Source organism: Ochotona princeps, chromosome 9 (assembly GCF_030435755.1).
Source record: "Ochotona princeps isolate mOchPri1 chromosome 9, mOchPri1.hap1, whole genome shotgun sequence".
NCBI lineage: Eukaryota > Metazoa > Chordata > Mammalia > Lagomorpha > Ochotonidae > Ochotona > Ochotona princeps.
This window is the reverse complement of record NC_080840.1, coordinates 5,551,603-5,576,754: the sequence shown is the minus strand read 5'-3', so window position 1 is coordinate 5,576,754 and position 25,152 is coordinate 5,551,603. Positions and strand designations below refer to the sequence as shown.

The 25,152-nt window shown below is 51.0% G+C and overlaps 1 protein-coding gene across 2 annotated transcripts in view; it reads right to left on the bottom strand.

Moving 5' to 3' along the window:
- The window catches only part of ZFAT (zinc finger and AT-hook domain containing), a 174,062-nt gene that overhangs the window by 76,599 nt on the left and 72,311 nt on the right, over positions 1-25,152 (bottom strand). For both annotated transcript variants that reach the window (XM_058668455.1, XM_058668456.1), the window contains exons 8-10: positions 24,139-24,226; positions 21,940-22,089; positions 18,211-18,384 (exon numbers count right to left, since the gene is read on the bottom strand). In XM_058668455.1, coding sequence (XP_058524438.1) covers positions 18,211-18,384; positions 21,940-22,089; positions 24,139-24,226 — 412 coding nt within the window. The remainder of the gene's footprint in view (positions 1-18,210; positions 18,385-21,939; positions 22,090-24,138; positions 24,227-25,152) is intronic.

Sequence of the window (25,152 nt, the reverse complement as noted above, 5' to 3'; positions counted from 1 at the left end):
GGCATTCACCTTAGACTCAGGGAACATTCAGGACTTTTTTTCTTTTCTTTTTTAAAAATTTTTTTATTATTATTATTTTCATTTTGATAGCCTTTACATAGTTGACTACGGCAAAAAGGGTCAAGGCTTACAGGAAAGTGGGTAAGACCATTGTTCCCTCATTTTGTGTGTGTGTGTGTGTATCTGGGGTAAGGAGGGAGATAATGGGAGAAGCCCCACCCAACCTCCCACCCCATCCCAGGTCCCCAATGTGGGACATGCTCTGAGGGTCCTGCTCAAGTGGTTTCAATAGTTCAACAGTTCTGAACTGCTGCCAATCTAGCCATTCCAGCATGATGAAATCTCTCCAGAATCCACTAGCTAACATAGTCCACCTTAGAGTCTCCATTTGCCTTGATCCTCACTGCCAACACATGGCTGGGGCAGATGATCGACTTGTTCTGTCCTCCATCCTCTGTTGAGGTACCAGGTGTCCTCTGCAGGCTCTGATGGACCGCCATTTCCTCCATGTGCACTTGGATATGCTGTCCACTGTTCCGTCTGAGCCTCCTACATGCGTGCATTCCACGGTCAGACCATGGAACCTGCAATTCTCATGATTGCGGTTCTGAGATCAGCAGTTCAGTTGGAGGGATCCCCAAAGAAACTTCATCTAAGGTGATCCCAGACCTGATTTTTGCGTGTGTTTGCCAGTACAGGGAGCAACACAGTCCGTCTCCCCAGTCATCTTATACATATGCTGGTGGTTGCAATTGCTGGGTCAGTTCTGTTTGCAGCCCTGTCTTCCACAAGAACCAATGGGTGTTGCAGTCAAGCCTGATTCTGTCCAGCACACACCTGGCCCTCGTGCAAACCAATGGGAGCTGCAGCCTAGTCGGGGAGACTCCCAGTAAGCCCCACCAAGCTTGTCCCTTACCCTGGTTCCCATGCTTGCCAGTACGTACACCAGACTTGTCCAGTCTGTCCAGTCTGTCCCACGTCCCATTCAGCTCTTACACATGTCAATGGGCATTGAAGGCTAGTTCAACCCAACTAACCCTACCTTCCAGCCCATACACATGCTGGTAGTTGCCGTTCTGTCTAGCCACCCCTGCCCCAATCCTGGTTTTCTTGCTTTCCAGTGGGTAGCCCAAGAGAGTGGTGCCCATTTTTTCCCTACTGGGCCACTCCCACTCCCAGATCATGCTCTCTGCAGGTGGTTCTGTGGTTTAACTTAACAGAATTAGACCCCAGTGCCAGCTTCTGCCTGCTGATGCTGTGGCAATGCCTAACCAACCCTCACCCACTCTGATTTATCCTTGTACCAGTAGGAACAGTCAGCCCAGCCTGGCTTTTCCCTGATCTAGCTCACATGAGGCCCACAGGTTTTCTAGCCCTGCCTGGTCTGATATGCCTCCTTCCCAGCTCACACTCTCCAGTGGGAGTGGCAGTCCAGCAGCGGAGCCCTCCACATTCCCCCTGCCAGCTTTGCCCCCTCCCTTGCTGGTTCTCACATGTGTTGGTTGGGTGCTGTGGCCCAGTCTGGCATAGCCCCCCTTGCCTCAGTTTTGTGCCAGTGGGTGCTATAGCCTGGCCCAGTCCAGCCCACCCCCAATTCCAGTTGATGCTGGTGGGGGTTACAGCCTAACCCAGCCCAGCAGCCACCCAATCCCAGCCATACTATGTACTGGTATGTCTTGTGACCGAACCTGGCATGACCCACACTCTCTTCTGGTGCTCAGATTTGCCAGCAGGTGATATGAACTGGTTCAGCCTGGTCTGCCCCCAACCTTTTCAAACGTATGCCAGTGGGCACCTTTCCCTGGCCTGTTCTGGATTGCTCCCTATCGTGGTTCTAGCGCTCCCCTGCAGAGACTGTGTTCCTACAGAGGAGTTTCCCAAGCTCCTCCATCAGAACCTCTCCCAATGCCAGATCTCGTGCATACCGGTAGGTCCATGGGCCAGTTCTATTTAGTCCACCTCCTGTCCTGGCAGGAATAGTGGCCTTTCCTGACTGGCCTTCACCCCGTTCCGGTTCTTACTGTTAGATGTTTCAGCCCAGACAAGGCTCGTCCATACCCAGACACAGCTCACACATGGCTCAGTAGGGAGTAGAAACCTAGCCTAGTCTGTTCTACATACACCCTGGTCCTCCAGAGCACCAGATGGTGCTGGAGTCTAACCCAGCTTGATGCACACAGCCCACATTCGTGCCAAAAGACACTGTAGCATTCACCATCGGGAACCCCAACCCAGCCAGGGTGTTCTCTTAGCTCCCCAACCAGGTCTGCTTCCAGCCATAGATCGTACGCATGCTAGTGGTTGCTCTAACCCAGCTTGGCATAGCCCCTCACCTGTCTTGGCCTTTTCTTGCGATGCTGTGTCCTGGCATCCCTGGCTCATGCAAACCAGCCAGTGTAAGAGCCTAACTCGGCATGATCTGTCCTCTAGCCTGATTTCTGTTATTGCTTGTGAGATAAGGTTTGCTCAGCCCTGCCCAGTCCGCCCTCTTCCATAACCAATTCACACATTAGCCAGCCTTTGGAGCTACTATGCCTAGCTTGCCTAACCTCCAGGCCTGGACCATGTGATCATCAGTGAGAGTTTCCCAAGTTCCCCCAGTTGACCCACTCCCAGATCCAGATCTCATACATGCCAGTGGGTGTTAGGCCAGTGTCTGGCATAGTCTGTCCTTCCATTTTGGTCTTGTATGAGCTGGTGAACATTGCAGCCTGGCACACCCAATCCCTCTTTTAGGATGCATGCTGGGGTGCTGCTGCCTTGACCTGCCCAGAAGTGATGGCAGGTTGCATGGTCACACATAGCTCAGCCCATCACCAACCCAACTCTTGAGCTAACCAGCAGGACTTGTATTTCTACAGGGTTTGGCCCACACTTTCCCCACAGAATCTACCCCCAGATCTGGTTCTCTCATGTGCTAGTTAGGATCATGACCCTGCCTAATGTGACTCATCCTCTGTTTCAACACTCCATCAGGTACTGGTACCCAGCACTGCAGGCATGCCCCCAGCCACAGCTTTAGTGTGAACTGGCATGTGGCAGTCAGAGATGCTCTATGCTAACAGTCTATCTGAGGACTCCCATGTAGGCTGGTGAATCGGTCTGGCCAAAATGGATCTTATGCACTCTCTCCTCCAAACCACCAAGTCTCAGTCCCCATGCTTGTCAGCAAGTTCCGTGACCCCGTTGCTGGGAGTCACACAGGATTCATCCCTCACCTACACTCACATTGTCCTTATCCCTGGATGTCCCTAGGCAGCAATTACCTACCCTAAAGACCCTAGAGCTCGCTGCCGGGTGGCCAGCAGGCAGAGCCGTACACCCATTGGGCAACTGGCCGCCCAAAGCCTAGGACTTGGTCACTGCGTGGCTACAGTGACCCTGGCCTGAGTCCCCAGCATTGGGTCCGACCTGGCTCGGGCACCCCCCACAGCAGCCACGCTGCAGGGGGTTCCTTTTGCCCCAGCCCCATGGCCGAACACTGCCCTGGCACTTCCTGCCACAAGATGGTGTCAGCAGGGCAGAGCCAGGAGCCTAATCCAGTTCCCGAGATTCCCTCATGGTGTACTTACTCTGAGGGAAGAAATCTCTCAGGTCTGGGAACAGCCTAGGAGTCAATCACCACAAGGTTGCATGGCCTGAGTGCCCAACATTGGGTCCGGCCTGGCTCGGGCACTCCCCACATCAGCCACGTTGCAAGGGGCTCCTTTCGCCCCAGTCCCATGGCTGAACCAGGACTTTTTCTCCTAAAGACAGTATCGACTTTTTCCAACCGTGACACCTCACATGCACCCACTCTAGTACAACCTCCACTACGTTAGCTTCTCTACCAGCCACACTGACGAGGCAAGAAACCAGAGCTCAGTACTGTCAGGTTGCTCACCACATTGTAGGGGAAGGAAATGATAGAACCATCCTCCAGGGTGACAGGCCTCACCACTCAGCATCCAACCCTTGAGCCAAGGAGTGAAAGATGGAGTGCTAAGAGGAAGCCCCGGTATGGATCAAGGGAACCACCTCGCTGTTGATCAGGGCCAGCCCTTAGCGCAGGTGCAGCTCACGAGCCCCAGGAGAGATGGGGAAGCAGCAGCTCCCACAGCCATGCCTCATCAGGCAGCAGGGCCTCAGGACACACATGACAGATCTCCTCAGCAGCCCTCCACCCCACTCCCGAGTCCCTGTCCTAGGCCTTAGAGAGTCTGCACAGAATCCTCAGCTGCCTCATTAACACTATAGAATGTAAAGTCATGCCTTCATAGAAGAGCAATGCCTGGAGACTACCCAGGTTGCTTCTGATCAAGAGACTCCTGAGCATAGACCAGCCAAACTCAGGAGCTGCTCGGCATAGATGGACCTCAGAGGGCAGGAGGATGGGATCAAATGTCTGCATGTCAGGTGCAAAACTCACACCCCCAGGAAGAGGAAACCATCACCAAGCGACAAGTGGTGGTACAGCACACTGGTTTAGTCGTACCTACTGGACAGTGAGGCGTCCTGCACTGTTGGACTCAGTGAGGACAGCCACATTCAGCAGCCGAGCCTGACAGGCCAGGGGCATCAGCATCCCACAGGGGCAGAGAACCTAAGGGACTCCCCAGGTCCTGCAGTGTGAGGGGCACAGTTCGGACCTGGATGCCAGAGCATGGCACAACTGCCCCAGCGGCGATGGGCGTACGTGCACCATTCAAACAGCAACAGCTGTCACACAAACAGCTGCCCTCTGGCGCTGCCCGAGAGGCCTGCGAGGAAATGTGCTCTCTCGCTGGCTCCCCACAGCTTACCCTGTGTGGCTGCAGGCTCTGGTAGAAAAATGCAGCAGTCACCCTGGCTGATATAAGGCTGGGCTGCAGCACCAGACCTGCAGACAGCTAGCAGGCACCTCTTAGGAACCAGGGCTGAGGGTATGCATAGCGGGAGTTCTGGGCAACCCAGGGAAGCTCCAGGCCACGCCCCTCCAGTCCAGCTGCTCTCACCTCCCTGACAGTCTCTGAGATAAGCCAAGGCCTCAGTTCCCACCAAGGCAGCAGAAAATACCACACCCAAAGCAGCGAGAGTAGAAGCAGGGCGGGGTTGCAAGTACATTCGCCAGACAGCCTCAGAGTTTTCCACTCTTGCCCTCAGCTGCTTCCCCAGGGCCTCACAGGACTAGCAGACCTGGGCCTGTGGCTCCCTGCCAGCTCTCTGAGCTTGGGCCCTGCCAAGTCCCATTTATGCCAGACAAAACCCAGCCCACCTCCAGGCCATGGGGCCTCCTGGGACTTAGTGGGGCCTGAGCTGTGTCTCCGCTTGAACCTTCCTGAGCCATTCAGTTTAGGGCACTCCCAGCTCACAGACTGACTCACTTTGAGCATGGCTAGATCCACATTCTCACTTTCACATCTCAGTCTTCCCACCGTGACACACATTTGTGCTGCACATCTTTTTAAAGATTGATTTATTTTGAAAGGCAGAGCTAAAGGGAGAAGCAGAGACAGAGAGACATTCTATCTGCTGATTCACTCCCCAAATGAGCCCCAAGCTGTAGCCAGGAGCCTGTAGCTTCTTCCAGGTCTCCAGGTGGGTGTCAGGGGCTCAGGCACTTGGGCCATCTTTTGCTGCTTTTCCTGGATTCATTAGCAAGAAGCTGGAAAGGAGTGGAGCAGCCAGAACTCAAACCAATGCTCACATGGGATTTCAGCATCTCTACTGCCAGCTTAACGTGCTGGGCTACAACGCTGGCCATAACATATTCTTGATCTATACTGTAGGTCTCATCTTTCACCCTTATCAGGCTTTCAGCTTCTAGGTAGTGGAGGTTTAAAAGCTTTTTACTTCGGGGCCCAGAGCAACAATATAGCAACTAAAGTCCTCTCCTTGAATGCACCAGGATCCAATACACGTGCCAGTTTCAATCCCGGCAGCTCCACTTCCCATCCACCTCTCTGCTTGTGGCCTTGGAAAGCAATCAAGGATGGCCCAAGGCCTTGGGACCCTGCACCCACATGGGAGACCCTGAAAAACTCCAGGCTCCTGGCTTCAGAATGGCTCAGCTCCAGCTGTTGTGGCCGCTTAGGGAGTAAATCATCGGATGCAAGATCTTCTTGTCTGTCTCTCCTTTTCTCTGTATATCTGACTTTCCAATAAAAATGCATCTTTATAAAAAAGTAAAAAGTAAAAAGTTTCTGTTTCAGGTGTTATTGGTGTCCACTATGGTATTCAAACGGCTCAGTCACCAAGGCAGAGAACCGATCCATCATTAGCTGGTCCATGTGATACTTTGTGGGAGGTGGGAACTATGCAGACAGGATGTTTCCTGGGTGCTTTTCCTGTGTATCTGAGAACCTGGAAGTTTAGGAACTGGCAGGAGGACACGGACTGAGGCTGCTAAGCCACAATTCTGCCTCTCTACATAATCAACAGATCACAGGGAAGCCACGGTAACCAGTACTACGGCACTGTCCACTACCCCAGCCCAGCCACAGTGACTGAGCCACATTGGACAAGTGGACAGGCTGAGCCAGGGGTCTGAACTGCTGGGAAGGAAGCATGACTCCTGGGGGAGACTCCGATTGAGTCTTCGCACTGTGAGTGGAAGACGTAAACAAGCCCACCTTCAGGAGGCAGGAGAGGACGGTGACAGGTCAGGAGGAGAGGAAGGAGCAGAGATGAACTGCATCAAAAGCCACCAGGCTGGCAGGGCTCAGCCACTCTGCAAGCACCTCTGAGGGGCACCCTGTGCCAGGCCATGGCCAACAGCTGGGGACAAGGGGGAGCAAGACAGCCTGGCCCCATCTTTCTGGAGCTCACGATCACAGTGGATGATCAGCAAGTGCACTGACACGCCCGGGGCCAGGTGCCCAGAGGCGTCCAACAGAGATGGAAGGATGAGGAGGAGCCGCCTCAGGACAAGGAGGTGAGGAACACTGAGGAGACGCAACCTCACAGAGGCACGTCCCTCCTGCAGGGACGTTGCAATCAACACCCCTGCCTGCTGCGCTTCTTCTAGTGAGTTTCTGTCAACAGCAAACAAGAAATCCGACGAGTAACAGCTGCTGAAGAAACCAGTGGACTATGTGAACAGAAAACACTGAAAGTCAACAGATACAAAGGCTATGGCCAAGCAAGCCGTGCGAAAGAAGGTAAAGGCAGAGCTAGACATCCACAGGAAGCCAGGTGCTGGCAAACAGGCACAGACAGCACTGGGAACCAACGGCGCTTCTGTTTACAAAAACAGCTCAGTCTTCCCTGTATCTGCTCAATTTTATGAATCACAAATACATTTGTTTAAAGATTTATTTATTTTTTTATTGGAAAGGTGGATATACACAGAGGAGGAGAGACAGAGAGGAAGATCTTCCGTCCTCTGATTCACTCCCCAAGCGGCCACAACGGCTGGAGCGGAGTCGATCTGAAGCCAGGAGCCAGGAGTTTTTCCGGGTCTCCCACGCGGGTGCAGGGTCCCAAGGCTTTGGGCTGTCCTCGACTGCTTTCCAAGGCCACAAGCAGGGAGCTGGATGGGAAGCGGGGCTGCCGGGATTAGAACTGGCGCCCATATGGGATCCCGGGGCGCATGCAAGGCGAGGACTTTAACCACTACACTACTGCACCAGGCCCTCAGTTCTATGAATTACAAATAAATTTAGGATTACAAAATGGTACAATGGTAGGAACTGATGTCTACTGAACTCAAGGAACTGGTCGATTTTAGTGATATAAAGTGTCAAAATGAGAGTTAAGGTGGAATGCTTTCATATTTCTTGTGCAATTTTTTTAAAGTAAAGCTGGCAGTACAACACACAATTTCAATCAGCAAAACAAAACAGCCATCCGACAGCTGAAAATGTGTCCTACAGAAAGATTTTAAAAGAAGGGAGAAGAAATTGACATGCACTGCAAAGTCCCTGGCCAGATAAGTTCACAAGGGCGGGGCTGGGGAGAATCAGCAAACGGCTATGCACTAATGCTACACCCTCCAAAACACCCTATAAACTGATGATAAGGTTAATTTGAAAGTCATAACATTTAAACCCTAGTCTATTCGTACCACCATGAGGAAGGGTTTATTAGGCGACAAAACCAAGGGCACACCTGAGCAATCTTGCTCATGGCTCTTGCAATGTAACCTGTGCTCCGCAGAAAAACATCTTTGTCTAAATGTGTTCTCACGCAGCGTGCATGGAGCCAGGAGACAGGTCCCTCTACATGGGACCATGAAACACTAGCCGTGGTCCCTCGACCTGAAGCACCACACGGCCTGGGAGGCGGTCCTGAGCAGGTGCTTCTGCCCATCCTCTTGGCAAGGAAAGGAAGAGCCCCAGCTTACGGATGCTCTCCAGGCACCCAATGGCACTCAGAGCCAAGGTTTACCCTTTGTCGATGGTCAGAAATCTTCTTCAACTGAATGTGGGCAGTAAGGAGAATGAAAGAAAGCTGAGTCATAAATACTGCTTTTTGGATAAAAACTCGTTTGTGGCAGGCACGCCAAACCTACTGCAAAACCACTGGGAAACAAGCCGACGCTGGGACAAAGGCTCCCTTGGTTACAAGCCGCAGAAATCAGACTCGCAGCTATGCCGCAACTTCCTCATCGTGGACCCAGCAGTCCAGGTGTGAACAAATTCATACTAACTCAGAGGCACCTCCCAAATGCACTACACACACAACAAACACACATTGTATGAATCAACTTACATCTAAAGGTCACAGACAAGAGTGGGTATTTATCTAGTGGGTGACAGTGCCTGCATTACACATCAGAAGGCCCAGGTTTTGTTTCTAGCTCACCACAAATGTGCACCCTGGGAAGCAGCCGTGACGGTCCCGGTCACCCATGGTAGTGGAGCTGTACTGCACTTCTGGGGCACCGGCTGCAGAACCAGGCTGGCCCTGCCAGAAGTCAGAACAGTGACTCCCTTCGTGAGGGGAAGCAGATGGAACCTGAGTAAGAGGGACTCGGAGGGGCTGGCAATGTTCCAAAGTGACACAGGTGTGCCTGCTTTGAAACAACTCATTGTTACATTTACAAAGCTGTGTGTGTGCATGCATATGAGAGAGAGACTGTCAAAGGCAAAAAATAAAATATTAGCCCGGGCCCGGCGGCGTGGCCTAGCGACTAAAGTCCTCACCTTGAAAGCCCCGGGATCCCATATGGGCGCCGGTTCTAATCCCGGCAGCTCCACTTCCCATCCAGCTCCCTGCTTGTGGCCTGGGAAAGCAGTCGAGGATGGCCCAATGCATTGGGACACTGCACCCACGTGGGAGACCCGGAAGAGGTTCCAGGTTCCCGGCTTCAGATCGGCGCGCATCGGCCCGTTGCGGCTCACTTGGGGAGTGAATCAGAGGACGGAAGATCTTCCTCTCTGTCTCTCCTCCTCTGTGTATATCTGGCTGTAATAAAAAATGAATAAATCTTTAAAAAAAAATATTAGCCCAACTACCTCAGAGATCAGCTGTACCAGAGGTTCCCAGGGACTGGCAGCAAATTCCTTCAAGAAAGAGAAGCCAGAGGAAGTTTGCCAGCTGCATGGCATTTGTAGATCTACCGCCTTGCCAGTGTAGAAAAGAATCCCACTGCTCAGGACGTGGCGCTGCCGTGCGGGGAGTTAGGCCTCTCTGCGGGCACCAGGCTCTTCAGGGCCGACGCTGGCCCTCGTGCAGGGCGCAGATTTCCCCACCACCTCTAGTTCCCCTGAGGACCAGCGATCTGGCCAAGCCCTCCTCACTGGCAGGAGGGTTGGGAGGACATGTCAGCTCACTAACAAGGTACCTCAACCAGTTCACAGAAAACACAATGAAAAGATGCTTCAGTGGAAGAAAAGGAAATGGTGCTTATGAGGCGTCTCAAAAAAAAAGTATGAAAAACCTACTCGTGGATTTTGAAGCAATTTTGTACCAAGATAAACCCATCTTTTAATTCCAATTTTTCACAAACATCTTAAAGTACATTCCTATTTTTATCTACATCACAGAAGATGTGACATCATCTTTGCAAAGTCTTCCCCTATTTCAATTTTTCCTTTGAAAGGATTCTGGGTTTGTTTTTTTTAGCTCCTGGGCTATTTCCAATGGATATGACTGGCCAGTGGAGCAAGGCTGACCTATGACCTCTGGGCACTGCCGAGCCCTGGAAACCAGATGCCAGCCAAACTCAAGTGTAAAGAGACACCCAGGTCTAGAGTCAGATGATGCTAGCCATCTGCAAATGCAAACTTAGAGTACCCTGTTAGCACAAGGAACATGAAAGAACAGTCGGAAATGCCTACTGCCCTGTGTGGCGTTAGGTGGAGAGAGACAGACCAAACTGGAGGGCACAGGGCTGTCCTGTCCACCGCAGGAAAAGCTGGACAGCAGTGTGACTGACAGTGAGGGTTTAAGGACGCTCCCAGTTGAGGCCCTTGTGTTCCATGGACCCAGGAGCATAGCACACCCACACTACCCTGAGCCTGTGAAAGGTTCGACGCTCTCAGCCCCCTTCTCCACCCCCGTAAGCAAAGGCAGGATTGCTGGCAGTGACGCACAGCCCCATTTCAGGATGCTGGGACTGGGCACCTGCTGCTTTCTTCATGTCTTCCTACACCCTATTAGGCTTGATGAGCTTCCCTGAGGACCCCAGCAGCTGCCCCGCTGCCCTATAAAAAACGAGGGAGGACAGGAGTGGTGGGAGGATCTGAAACCGTCACCTTTGGCTTCTGGCATTTGGATTCCATGAGTTTGGAGACAGTGGTGCAAAGCGCTTTCTGCCTCCTAACAGCTTGTTTGAGATACGTGTCAGATTAAAGCATGTCTGACCTCCAAACTGACAGGGGCACTAAAGTACTCACAGGAAGTAAGTCCAGAAATCTCAACCGTGATTAGTAATAAAATCTAGGGGCACGAAATGGAAATGCCTCCTTCTGACTGTTTATTCAGTCTTACTGAAAAAGGGTTTATTTTGCATAAGTAAATTTTCAGCTGTTTTCAGCAAGTTGACTTTATCCTCTTCTCAAAAAACTTTTACCCTTCTCAACTGTGATATTCTTTACATGCTAACGCTTGCACTGTGCCTTCCAAATGAGAGAATGTTCCAGAAAAGAGGTAGTCGATCTTTGCTAGGTGAGGCAGATGAGTTGCTACAAACATCCTCTCTCATTCGGGGTCAAATAGAGCTGTTGGCAATATGAGAACACGAATCAACAGCTCTCATCACAGTCCCACCATGGCAGGTCAACATCTCCCCATAAAGGTGTCTGGCTCCTGATCCTCAGGACCCACAAATGCCACCTCAGTTCATATGGGCACAAGAAAGAGTCTGCAGGCACAGTTGGTGAAGGATTGAGTTGGGAGACAATCCAGACTGTGGAGTGGACCCAGTGCAATCGCAAGGGCCAGCTGTGCTGAGTCGCTAGGTGTGTGAGGATTTGCCAGAGCACCGTAAGAAACGAATGCACTCATGTCACAAGTGGAGATGAGGGGGGCATCCACCCAAGCCTGTGACTCCCCCTGCACCCCATCCCTGTCTCCTTTCCACAGAGCCCTGCACATTAAGGCTGCTTGCCTGGGAAGAGGGAAGCATCCTGCACGATGCAGGAGGGCTGCAGAGCACACATCTTCACAGTCCCAGCATCTGTGGTCATTTGTGCAATGGCAGATCAGAACCGAAATAACTACAAGGAAAAGAAAACACAGTTTAAGAAGTCTCTGGACTATAAAGGCTGGACTTCAAGCAACAGCCAGCCTAGAGCACGATGACTGCCATTAGTGTGTCAGGCTGGATACATGGACAGATCGGCACGAGACAGAGGGACAGGAAAGAGTAACGGAGCCAGACAAAAGTGCCAGCCACCGTGCCAGGCCTCTGCCCTGAGAATGCTCCACTGAGAGTTAAGGCAAAACAAAACAACCACAACAAAAAAACATACTCCATGGCTCAATGCATGGATGAACCTAAGCTGCAATTCTCAGGAGCCTTTGTGGTTCATTTTACAAGAGGGACTTGGTTATTCCCATTGGAGTTTGTGTTTTATTTAAAAAAATAAATAAATAAAAATAAAAACCTGAACAAAAGAGCGGCCCAAGGATGCGAAGAGGCATGCACCTTCCATTAGCAGCCCCTCTCCACCCACCTGGGGCGTTCTCCCCACGAGCAGCACCCAACAGTGTGTGAGGACACAGCAGAGACAACCTCCCCCGAGCCTCGTGAACAAACTTGGTGAGCTCCACAACGACACTCGGTTGACTCCTTGACTCTCCAGAGTCCGACCAGTGGGAGAAGGGGGCCACCTTGCCCTACGCTTTGCCTCTTGGAGGGCCGAGGTGGATAACACAGCAAAATCCCATACTGACACCTTCTGGAATATTCAGGGTGCGCCCATGAGACTCGTAAACTGGAGAAGAGAGGTGGGAAATGGCCCTCCTTCCACGCTCAGCTCCCTGCGGCCCTAAGGGCCACACAGTGCCAAGAGCAGAAGAAGGTGTGATGAGCCATCTCAGCTCGGACCCGGAGGGAGGGAAGACCTGGAGGAGTTAGCACTGCACTTGAAGCAGCATGCCAGTTCGTGATGAGGGAACTCCTGCTTGATTACATCACACAAGGCTCTGCAGAAGTCCACCCTCCACACCTGCCATAGGTGGGCAGAATGTCAGGGAACCTCCAGACTCTAGGTCATGGCTGGGCCTTCTTCAAAGTCACAAAAGGGGAAACAGCCTGGCTTTTGCACTGGATCCCTGCATGCTGTGGGCATGCACGCACAGGCAATTCCAGGTGGTGTCCCTCTTTGGACTCACTGACTAGCAAGCCTTTCAAGTGAAACCTTCACCCAGGATGACCCAGCCTTTCTGCGGCACACTAAAGAGGGCCTCTGGGAAATCAGGATGCCACAAGCAGAGATCCATCACGCCAAGTAAGCAATAAACATGAAAAATTAAATGCACAGGCAGGTGTGGGAGAAGATAATTGTTCAATTCCTTTCTATTTCATTAAAAGATGTCCAAGAAGATTCACTGAATAACAACTTCTTGACCATATTTTAAAATATTTAATTCACAAGCATCTGATATAACACAATTATCTCTGAGAGACAAAATGGGGGGGTAATAGGCAGTTTACAGTACTGCTATACACCAATCACTTCGTGCTAGGCACTTAGGCATTTTACATTTTTTTCTTCACTGAATCAGCCATAATTTACTATGCACCTACTAGCTCTGTCCTAAATGTGAGGTTACAAAAGAAATGAAATACAAATAAATCCCTGAGTACACCACTTACAATCCAGCAGCAGACACAGGACACCCAGGACAAGCAAGGTGTCCAGGATGTTAAACAAAGACAAGCTAAGGAGAAAAAGCAGGAGGAGCAGGAGTGATCTGGGAGGGGTGAGGGGCTGAGCTTTTACACAGGCACAGTGCCCAGGGAAGGGTGCCCTCAGAGACTGGCTGTGTGAATACCCTGGAGGGCACGGCTGATCCATCCACTAAGCTACGGACAAAGGAAAGGCTGCAGCCAAGGACCTGCGACAAGCAAGCACCTGCCACACTGAAGGGGCAGGAAGGAGGCTGGCAGCCACATGTGCCCAGCACAGGCTATGAGGCCCGCAAGGGAATGGACAGGGCTGCAGGCAGATCTGTGGGAAGGCTCTGAACACGGGCACTCAAGGAGCACCTACCACACTGAGAAAGATGAAGGGGACACAGCCACACTCAAGGAGGCCAGCAAGGAGGCACTGTGGGACGACGGCAGAGATAACTATGGCTTGCCCAGGGAGTTTGTTAGTGGACCTCTGGTGCCCATTTGTGAATGAGGCCAGACTGAAGAGACTGAGCCAAGGTTTCCAATGTGCACCACTAGCTGACAGGCGGGGTGAGGTGGGGCCCGATTCCTGATTCTGCACTGCTGGGAATCTCAGACCAGCTCACAGACTGTCAAAGTTTGCAAACACCATGATGAGCAAGAAGCAGAACACACAGTGGAAACTGTCTGTGACACTCGAAGCCTACATATCTCATATCTTCTGACAAAGTGAGGTGAGCCCCGGGCTGCAACAGATGCGGTGTGGGGAGCAGCATGAGTTCAAGGCAGGGACACGCTGAGTGGAGGGCCCCTTAAACACCCTGGGGAGATGCTAAGAGGGTAGCCACACAGTGTTGGATCCTGGGGGAGAGGACAGAGGCCATGAGACTGCTGAGGTCATATGGGCTGTGAGTAGGACAGAAACTCAGCCAGGGGCTGAACCCTGCACCTTCTGAGATGCAGAGACCAGAGGGACCCGGAAGAAGACAGGGGAGCGACGGCCAACTGGCGGCGTAAGCCCAGGAGACAGTGGAGTGCGTCTTCCTGCTAGGTGTGCCTCCGACCCAATTGCTGCGTTCCTTTGTACTGATGACTGACTTGGGTCTCCCCCCCCAGGAGGTGGCAAAGACCCAGTCCAGAACTCTGGCTGGTCTGCTGTGAGTGGCTTCTCTCCAGAGCAGGCTGCTCAATCATTACTGATGTAACAGATGCAACTACAACGGAATAATTTCAAGCAGGCTCTGAAGCAACATTTTCTGCCAAACACACAGCCAAACTCCACGGTTAAAGTTTGGAGCTCCATCCAGATGAACCCCAACCAAGGCAACCAGAGCCACCTCCCTCACTCCATCACCACCCTCCTGCCCCATGATCCCCAAGCAGGTCACAGCCACTGACAAATGGCTCGAGGCGCCCCCTGGGGAGATGGAGCTGGAGTTACTGTTCTAACTTCCCTGAACAATCCTGAAGTTTACCCCAAGGAACAATAAATTAGAAAACAAGTAGTATTTGTAAACAAAATAAAATGGAATGGAGTAATCTGTATGTGTTTAACAACACAGTTGTGATTATTTAAAAAGAATCCAAAAGCAATGTAGTAGAACAAAAGGTATTGAAACAAAACCTTGGAATTAAGCCAGCATCACTGATGTGCTTGGAAACTCTTAACACACACCATTCACTAAATTTCAAGGACATTCGATTTCTCAAATGCTGTGAAACCTGAAAGTAAAACTTAAAGAAAAAAAAATTTATCACCAAATCAGAAACTGTCTTTTAACACAGAGGAATGAAGGAAAAAAAGAAAGAAAAACACTAACAAATTTAACTGAGCAAAGTGACTTAATCCCTTTGTGTGTGTGTATTTTACATCATTTTATCTTACATTAAGGCAAACATGTGATATCTGATCTTTGGGGATTGGCTCATTTCCCTTAGCATTATAGTTTCCAGATGGGACCATTTGGCCACGAAGAAATGCATTTCGGTGAATGCATTTCGGTTTTTTAATAGCTGAATAGTATTCCATAGAGTAGATGAGCCAGTTTCCTTATCCAGTCTTCTGTTGATGGTCATTTTGGTTGCTTCCAAATTTTTGCAATTATTGATTGCGCTGCTATGAACATAGGGGTGCATGCTGGAGTGTCGTGTAACAGATATTGGAAACACTGCAAGATTTAGGTGTAGGCCCTGACTTCCTAAAAAAAAAATCACCAAACAACAGCAATCAAGACCAAAATAAACAAATGGGATACATCAAGCTAAGAAGCTTCTGCATGGCAAAAGAAACAATCAAAAAAGTAAAAAAGCAACCCACAGAATGGGAGAAGATCTTTGCACACTACACAGGAGACAAGAGGCTAATCTCCAGAAAATAAAAAGAACTCCAGAACAACCAAAACAACAAAACAAAAAACCCACTCAAGAAATGGGCACGGGAAATGGGCAAGACACTTTACAAAGGAACAAATACAAATGGCTAACAGGCATTTTTTCATATGACCATATGACCCAGCAACAGCACTTCTAGGAATATATCCAAAACTCCTGTTACACGACTTAACTTCTTAACGAAGAGAATACAAAATGTAAAAGCAAATGGTGAGTTGGGAAGAAACACTAGAAACATAGGACAAATTATTCAGATACAAAGAGCTCTAATAAACCAACCAGACAACCTGGGAGCACTGCTCAGTGGGAAAGAGACGAGCTGCTTTCAGAGCTGCTACAGGTCACAAGTGGTTGATGGGAGGCACAGAAAGGCACACAGCATGACTAAGCTACATGTCCCCATCAGTGGCGTCAGACCAACTGCTCTGTGGCTCTGTCCCCTACGCCCAAACCCACACTCAGGAGAGCAGGAAGCACGACTGTGAGGGACACCACAGCCTGGAGATGGGGCCAGCTCAGACCCAGACACGACAGAGTCATGCGAACACTGTATTTCCACACTTTCATTCTTCCAAACAGGACTTCCCAGACACCTCGTCCTTCCCTAAACATGAAAACAGAATGTTTCGTGAGGTTTGTGAGGTTGTTCCCTTTCAGGAAAAGTGAGTCACTGGCCTGAGCACAAGGGCACCTGCATCCTGCTGAGCTACTCCGGGAGAGTCCTGCTGAGCTACTCCGGGAGGATCCTGCTGAGCTACTCCGGGAGGGTCCTGCTGAGCTACTCCGGGAGGGTCCTGCTGAGCTGCTCCGGGAGGGTCCTGCTGAGCTACTCCGGGAGGGTCCTGCTGAGCTACTCCGGGAGGCACACATCTGACAGGTACAACAGGTGCAAAGGACTTCATGATACCACACTCCTCCTGACAACGGTCAGTCCAGCATCCGTCTGATTAGACAGCATCCTGCCTGCTCCAAGTCTCCGTACATAGCCTAGACCGCAGACCAGACCAGAGAACCAGGCATGGGCTGGAGCACTCCCTCGTGGCCCTTGTGACGTAGCCTGGGGGACATTCCAGACTCAAGGGACAGCAGCTCTGCATGTCTGGGGGACTTGAGGGAGGAACATGCTTTCACGTCCAGAAGTGTTCCTCTGGCTCACATGCCGGCAGCGCAGGACAGAGTTCCAGAACACCCTTGCAACTTAGCTGCTGTCAGCCATCACGCACTGTGCGTTGACTTTGATTACGGCCTTTTCAGAGAGCACTGCGGAAGCTTTAAAAGGGCTCTGGCTCTTCTTCAGGCTGCAGCCTTGACCGTGAACTCTGATGAATTCCAACCAAGCACTCAGCTTTCCACTGAAGCCTTGGGACTCAACCAAACCAAGCTGTGACCAGGCACCCAAACCCACTGACACCCAGAGCACTCTCACAGTAAATATGGGACTTTGCAGCTGCACTAACCCCTAATCTCTGAAAGTAAGTCATGGCTGAAATAAATTTTGATTTAAACAGTCACGCCCAATTTTTTTTTATAGAACTGTGTTGAAATAACACCAAACTTCCAAACGAAGTTTGTTCATCTTACTTCATGGAGTAGGCACAAGTGCCTCCCACAGCTGGGGCATCTAAGTCAAATGGGAAGCCAAAGAGCCCTTTCCTGGTTCAGCACCTGTGTCCCAGCGCAAAGCTCCGTCAGCCCACCTTGGGCTGCGTCCTGCTGCCCAGGGCCCCCGTACCAGTCAGTAATGGCACTGTCTCCCACAGCCATCCTGCGCCTCCTCCCTGCAGAACTCCCCAGACCCTACTGCACAGGCAGCCAATCAAAGGAAGTCACAGACACAATGAACGATCTACATCTTATCAGGGTCAACTCAGCTCAAACACTGCTGATGTTTTATTATCTGTACGTTGTTTTTAAGCTCTATCTGGAAGGCAGAGTTAGAGAAAGGAATTCACTGGTTCATTCCCCAAATGACCACAGTATCCAGCAGGACTAGGCCACTCTGAAGCCAGAAGCCAGGAACTCCACTTGGGTCTCCCATGTGGGTGGCAGGGGTCCAAGTACTTAGGCCACATTTTCTGCTTCTTTGCCAGGTGCAGTAGCAAGGGAGCTGGATCAGAAGTGGAGCAGCCGGGACTTGAACTAGTGCTCATATGTGATGCAGGCATTGCAGGAGGCAACCCAACCTGCAGTGCCACAAAGCCAGACCCTAACATTGTATTTTAGGCTGAGCTTCATTTTCAACACAACATAGCAAGTAACTTGGATCACACAACAATCGGGGCAGATGTGGCCAAGGTTGCTCCTTGGGCCAGAGCAGTGAGAACCAAGGATGCCTGGCCCCTTGCGGCAGCACTCCTCGCTACGCCCCACCTCTCTCACGCTCAGTCAGTGGCCACCTGACCTCAGCCCTGCTGGGAGCCACAGGCTGTCAAGGCATTGGGCGCTGGCAAGAAGAACACGGCCAGGTCTCTACCGCTCTTCTAGCATGTCAGTTCTCCAAGACAGGTGGCGGCTCCCGCCCCCTGGGCATGCCCTGAGCGTGGGTCCTGCTCACCTGGGAGTCGGGTACTCACCGTCAGCGGTGTGCAGGAGCTTGTGACTCTTCAGCGTCCCTTTCGACTTGAATTTCTTGCCACACATGTCACAGAGGTGGGTCTTCTCAGTGCTGTGACGATTCATGTGAGCCTTGAGGTTGCTCTTGCTACGAGTCGCGTATTCACACAAGGAGCATTTGAAGGGCTTCACACCTAGCAGGGTAATACACATGCCTTTCTAAAAACACAGTGACATGAGACAACAAATAGATAAAACAAACTCTCTGGACCAAACGGTGCTCCTGCTTGACCCTCTCACGCCACACACTTCCTGCGCCGGCCCTGCCTGCTGGCTCCTTCTGCCTGGCTCTGACAGGCCCTCCACCTGCAGCTTTCTCTGACCTCCCCTATCCTGTAACTGCTTGCTGGAGTGCTCAGTGCGTACCACAAGGAGCTGTTTACAGCTGCCCCGTCCTGTGGTCTGGGAGCTCCTTGGGGACATGGGCCCTGAGAAAGTCACAGGGCAGATGATCAGTAACTTCAGTTGAACCATGTCAAAGGCGCCAAGGGCCTCTGCAGGAATCAACAGGCTCATGTACCCAGGACCAGACGTGACACCTCTTTCACTTAATAAAATAAGCACAGCTTTACGACACTAAGACAATGGCAGTCATCTTGGCATGGAACTAATCTTGTATTTCAGCGAATCCCTGCTGATGTTCTGTGTTTACACCAAGCACTGAGGGCTGATTCTGGACCTCAGATGAGTTGGTCCCCACCTTGCCCACTGGGAGATTCAGGAAAGTCAACAAGCCATGACAATGCAGCATGGTGTGCTATGGTGAGCATTTCCACCCATTATCCACACCACTTCTGGCTCAAGAGGAGAGAAGACGGGGCTTGAAAGAGGACATGGGACACGTGCTAGGCACAGAGCCCACATGCGCACATGCTGTGTGGCCTGAATAAGCCTGAGGCCTGGGCTGGGTTTCTGGAAAATGAAGTGACCTAACCACCAGCTCCAACAGGCTGTGTGACAAGGAACTAGTCCCCATGTCTGAGAAGTAATGGGACCAGAAGTCACCTCCCAAGGAATGCTGTGTCCCCTGTTCATGGTGTTCATTAAGAATTCTCCTAGGCCCACGGCAGCAGCTTGGCTTAAGCACAACTTTCGGTACCATGTGTGTCTCCACCAGGTCTTCCAACATCAAGCCAAAGCTACAGAAGGTTCAGGACTCTCCCCACCATTGAGCACACAAGCCACACAGTGGCTCAGTGATGCCATCTCCGCACATTACCAACATCCGAGGAGTGACGTTCAGCCAGGCACTGCAGCGCCAGGTGCTGTTCCCGGTGGCTTACACACTCAAGAAGGCACAGCATCCTGGAGAAGCCCTCTGCTCCCCATCATGACCAACAGAGGAGCCCAGCACACCTGCACAGGGCTTTGCAAAGGAACATCTCCACTCGTGCCTTCATTCCCCACTGGCCAGCTGCACTGCCACATAGTCACCCAATGGCTCTACATGCCCGCGGCTCTGGTGGTCACCTGTCACTGTGCCCAGGCAGATGGTATAGGCAGACCAGCCGTCCAGCTGCCCAGCTGCCCACAACTTGGCACTCACCCTGCTCAGCAAGGACTGAGACACCATCTATTCCAAAATTCGCTGCTGCCAGCTACAAGAGCCGGGTCTGAGAACCACACAGGTGGGGGAGGCCCAAGTCCATTACTGCCCTTTCTCGGACCTGCAGCAGTTACAGGTCCTCTGTGGAACAAACATCACCTGTAAAAAAAACTTCTCCACAGATGGCCAAGGTGACGACACCAATTAGGCCTGCTTTTGTTTTTTTGTTTTGTTTTGTTTTGGAGGTTTTTTTTTTTTTTTGCAATTTTTTTTCTTAATCTCTGCTTCTCTTGTCCCACGTTTTACTTTGAAAGTAAACAAAGAGATGGAAGCATTATAATGGAGAGATGAACTCTAACGGTCCCCAAACAATGCACTGTGGGCACTCATAGTTCCTTATCATAGAAAAAGTGGCAGGTCAGCTAAAAAGTCCAGTGTCAGGACAGTCCACCAAAAAGCTTTACCCTCTGGCTCTCTGAACCTTTGCCACAATTCAGAATATTTTCGGATGGTGAGTCTGCTTCAACAGACATTAACACGCGTAATACTTGGTTAATTATGTGCTAGGCTGCCTGTTTATGTAAATTAGTTCATTTCCCCTTTGCAACACATCCCAAAGTAGCTCACATTCCTATTTCACAGGTAAGTAGACTTGAGCTTACAAAGACAGGAGTGTTTGTGCCATCCCACCACTCTGTGGTGGTGCAGCAGGATTGGAACCCAGCCCTACTCCCTCCAGAGCCTGGGGTCTCTCTCTCATGTGAGCATAACCACCTTTTACTGCCTAGGGCTCCCTGCACTTCCACCAGCATCAGCTCCAGGCTGACCTCTGCCAGAAAGGTGGGTGGAGGGGGGACAGTCAGAGGGGCCAGGGGCTTTGTATACATCACACAGAAGTGGACCTTGGGATGGCACCTGTGTACCCAAGGAGACAAGTCAAGATGAGCCTCATGAGGTCACCGACAGCCTTTTTGCCTAAAACGTTATACCAACACCAACTCCAGGCAAGCATGGCCCCCGCCCTCTGGGGCCACAGACCCCCCTCAGCTTCATGACCGCAAACAACAGAAGCACACATGTGCCTGCCACTAAGCTTCTCTCCTGTGGCCAGGGTTCGAATCCCAGTCCTGCCTCTTGTTAGATGTGTGACACTGGGCAGGTTTCTTAACCTCTAAAGGCTTCAATTACCTCACGGGTAAAGTGAGATGCTAACTGTACCTGCCTACAAAGTGAATCAGCTAACGTGGGAAAAGCATGGCGCTCACTGCCAGGCAGCAGCCACTTAGCACGCCTCTCCCGACCTCGGCCTCCGTTCTCCAGGTGCCTCCTCTGCCAGGTGTCTGTTCCCTTCACTGAGCTGTGGGGCCCTCCCCTACTGTGAGTTCCTTCCCTGGGGCATACAAACAGATCCTGTTCATCCCTGTCACAAAGAAATTCACTCTTCCATCCGGTCTCACACCTACAGTGCTCCAGGCTCCTAACCTGCAGAAAGGGCCTACATGCAGAGTTGAGGGGGCATGGTTTTTCCTGGCCCCAGGACTCCTCTCCTCATCTTGGAGATGAGGGGCGAGAGGAAGAGAGAGGGAAGAGGGCTCATTCCAAGGTAGGGGCCTGTTGCCTGTAGCACAATCTTGACTCCCAACTCCCCCAGGATACCAAGAAGAGGTTTCCCCACCAACCCTTCTCATACAAGACCCCAAAAAGCACAGCCTCACTTCCCCACCCTACTCAACCCTTCCACCTGCTCACTCTCCCACAAAGTACCTGATAACACTGAACACTGTGATGAGCGGCCAACTCTGCTGCCTTCCTCACCTTCGCTCACTATCAAACCACCAGTTCTTCAAGGTCTGTGATGGGCAATGCACCACAGAAGATACCAGAAGTACTGTCATGATTGACAGCAAGATTCTAGTTCTCAGAGACATGATCATTGATTAAACGCTAACTACAATGAGGCCATGAAGAAGTGCACACCTGCACCTGTGGCTATCAACCAGGAAGTCCTGATTTGAATCACCAGGGCTAGCAGCTGGATGGACACAGCTCTGCGTGCTGAGGAAAGGACAGGGGTCAGGAAGAGGCGGCTTCCTCCTGAAGCACTCACCAGCGAAGCAGAGTCAGAGAGGAGCTCCACACTCACCTTCGTGAGCCCAGATGTGGCGCTGAAGGTCCGAGCCATTCTTCATGAAGTAGAAATCGCAGTACGGGCACTTCATGGCTCTCTTTCCAATCAGCCCTTTCAGTTGCACCCTCCTCCCGAGAACCTCAGAAATGGTGCTCATGGAGACCTCTGCCAGAAAGGTGGGTGGAGGGGGGACAGTCAGAGGGGCCAGGGGCTTTGTATACATCACACAGAAGTGGACCTTGGGATGGCACCTGTGTACCCAAGGAGACAAGTCAAGATGAGCCTCATGAGGTCACCGACAGCCTTTTTGCCTAAAACGTTGTACCAACAGCAACTCAAATCCTCAGTCTAAACAGCCATTAATGTAAAAGCTAGGTTGGGGGAAAGAGTGGAGAAACAGCATCATGGGGCAGTGATTAGGCAAATGCAGTGCCTGGCATGCTCTGCAGGAGAGATTCCAGCTCTTCCCCCTGTCAATGTCACAAGAAAACCCTGGGGAGGTGCACCTGACTGAACATGCCAAGGGACACAAGCATAAAACACAAATGTCGGGACCTCAACTCAAAACCAGCTACCCATCAACGCAAAGGACTTCTTGGGGCAACACAGACACAGTTGGTGGATGAACAAGGGGGAGTGATGAGGCATTCATCCTAGCCCTGTTTCTTGCACTGGTGAAAATGCTTACACTAACAAGCAACCCTAAGAGATGGAGACGTATTCTCATGTTTTGTTAGTGGGGACTCTAGATGATGACTTGGATATGCCTTGAGATATTCTGCAAAGAAAGAATAAGGTTTTTGAGACAGATATATAAAGTGAGATGGGAAGATGTGGATAATCGGCCAGGCTGAGTTACGGACACATGGGAGGATGCTATGCATGTTTTCATGTCCTGGATATTCCACAGCAAAACAGCGTCTTCCAGCTGTCCAAGCACAAGGGCTGGCCATTGCAAGTGGACTATCTCCAGCTCCCACTGGGCCACCCAATGCGTAATCACGTAAGCTGGTGATTACAGAATGACAGAACCATGCCCTCACAGAAACGCAACCATCCATTTTCACCCAGAAAAAGCTTCCAGCCTCCACCCACTCCCAGACCAAACAGTGTTCAGTATTTAGGATTGGTAAGTGAACTCCCTACACCAAGGGCAGATAGAAAATAAAGGGAAAGAGAAACGAGGCATGGACAGAGAGGTACCGTGGCCCTCTGGTTACTCACATAACAGAAAACAGTGCTTATGTTGATTCTCATGGGCCCTGCTACTGAAGCCTTGAGGAGCTTGCCCAGACGGGGAGTCACAGAAGCCTACCAGGAGCAGGGCTCTAAGAGGGACTTTAAAGAATGTACAGGAGGGCCCGGCGGCGTGGCCTAGTGGCTAAAAGTCCTCGCCTTGAAAGCCCCGGGATCCCATATAGGCACTGGTTCTAATCCCGGCTGCTCCACTTCCCATCCAGCTCCCTGCTTGTAGCCTGGGAAAGCAGTCGAGGACGGCCCAATGCATTGAGACACTGCACCCATGTGGGAGACCTGGAAGAGGTTTCTGGTTCCCGGCTTCGGATCGGCGCGCATCGGCCCGTTGCGGCTCACTTGGGGAGTGAATCATCGGACGGAAGATCTTCCTCTCTGTTTCTCCTCCTCTCTGTATATCTGACTTTGTAATGAAAATAAATAAATCTTTAAAAAAAAAAAGAATGTACAGGAAGTAACAAAGTAACAAAGCGGAACAGCATGAAGTGTCTCAGGCAGCAACAACAGGATGATTAGGGATGAAGTCCAGGTGGTTGGTGCATTCAACACTCAGGCAGCATGGGACAGTCACCCCAACTCTGAGGCTCCTCAGCCTTCAGGGCAGCCGGCACCCCTTGTGAACTACCACTCCAGGTAACACAAACTTATGATAAGGGCAAACATCAGGCAAGGATCTACATGACGCCTGTGTGGGCTGTGACCCATATAAAGGCATTCAAAGTTCACACTGAAAATAGGAAGGAGACGCCACCAGCATGCAGGAGACAGCTGCATCTAAAGATAAAAGAGCATAAAAATGAAATAATTATATAAGCTTCCCACTTGCAAATAAAGACAGCGGTTAGCCTTGAACTTACTCATATGTCCATCCGTCTTTCTAGTGCGGTTGATGTATACTGCTGTGTTTTCAAATAAACATGGCATTTTACAAGTAATTTCCACTCCAAAGCTGTAACTTACCAGGATGGTTGGTCTTGATGTGTGACTTTATCAAACGATCTTCTGAAAAAGACTTCTCACACACAGGACAAGAATAACTCCTTTTGTCCTTAACAGAAAGAGAACATCATCAATTGACTGTCTCACTTAAATCCAGGCTCTACAGAAAAGTGTTCATGACTATCACTATCACCATCATCAGAACACTCACATCACCACCATGCCCATGGCACTACCATCACCACTGTCCCATCATCCTCACCACCATGGCTATCAACATTACCAGCATCACCATCAATACTATAGCTCCCATTAGCATCACCACTATCAGCTCACCATGACCACCATTATCACCACCCCTGAGCAGCGGCAGTACCGACATCACTACTGCTGTCACCCTCATCACAATCATTGCACCATCACTATCAAACTCATCAAGGCAATACATACATACTATTTCCCAAAACACCTACTGGCTGGCCCTAGCTGGCCCTGCACAGCCTGGAGCAGGGGGATGGTGTTAGCTCCATTTCAGAAGGGAGAAGGAGGGTTTAAAGGGGAGCTCCCTGTGGAGGTGGTAACAGGCCAGCCTCAAATCCAAGGTCAAGTGTGTGCTGTGCTAACCGGTACTGCTCTATGGTCCCATGGCTTATTTTACCCTCTAGCACTTAACACACAGTTTGCCTAGAGGTCCATGTAAGTTATTGTATGAGACAACCCCTCAGGAATGACAGGCATTCTTCATGCTCCTGTTCCAGGCTGCGAAGCTCAGACCAGCAGCACACGCAGGGCTTAAACGCAATCTACAGATCACACCATAAAAGAGAGGGACACAGCCTTTGCCTGCCTCCTTTCCTCCAACCACGGGTAAGTAGCAGAACAACAGGCGGACAGCAAAACAAAGCTTTGACCTGGCAGAGCAGAGGTACCGAAAGCAGTCCTGACTTTGATAGAAGAGAGAAATCTATTTCCATCTTGAAGGAAGAAGTAAGGGAGGGCAGGGGAGGTAGGGGGAGAACTGAGGGCAATGAGCCC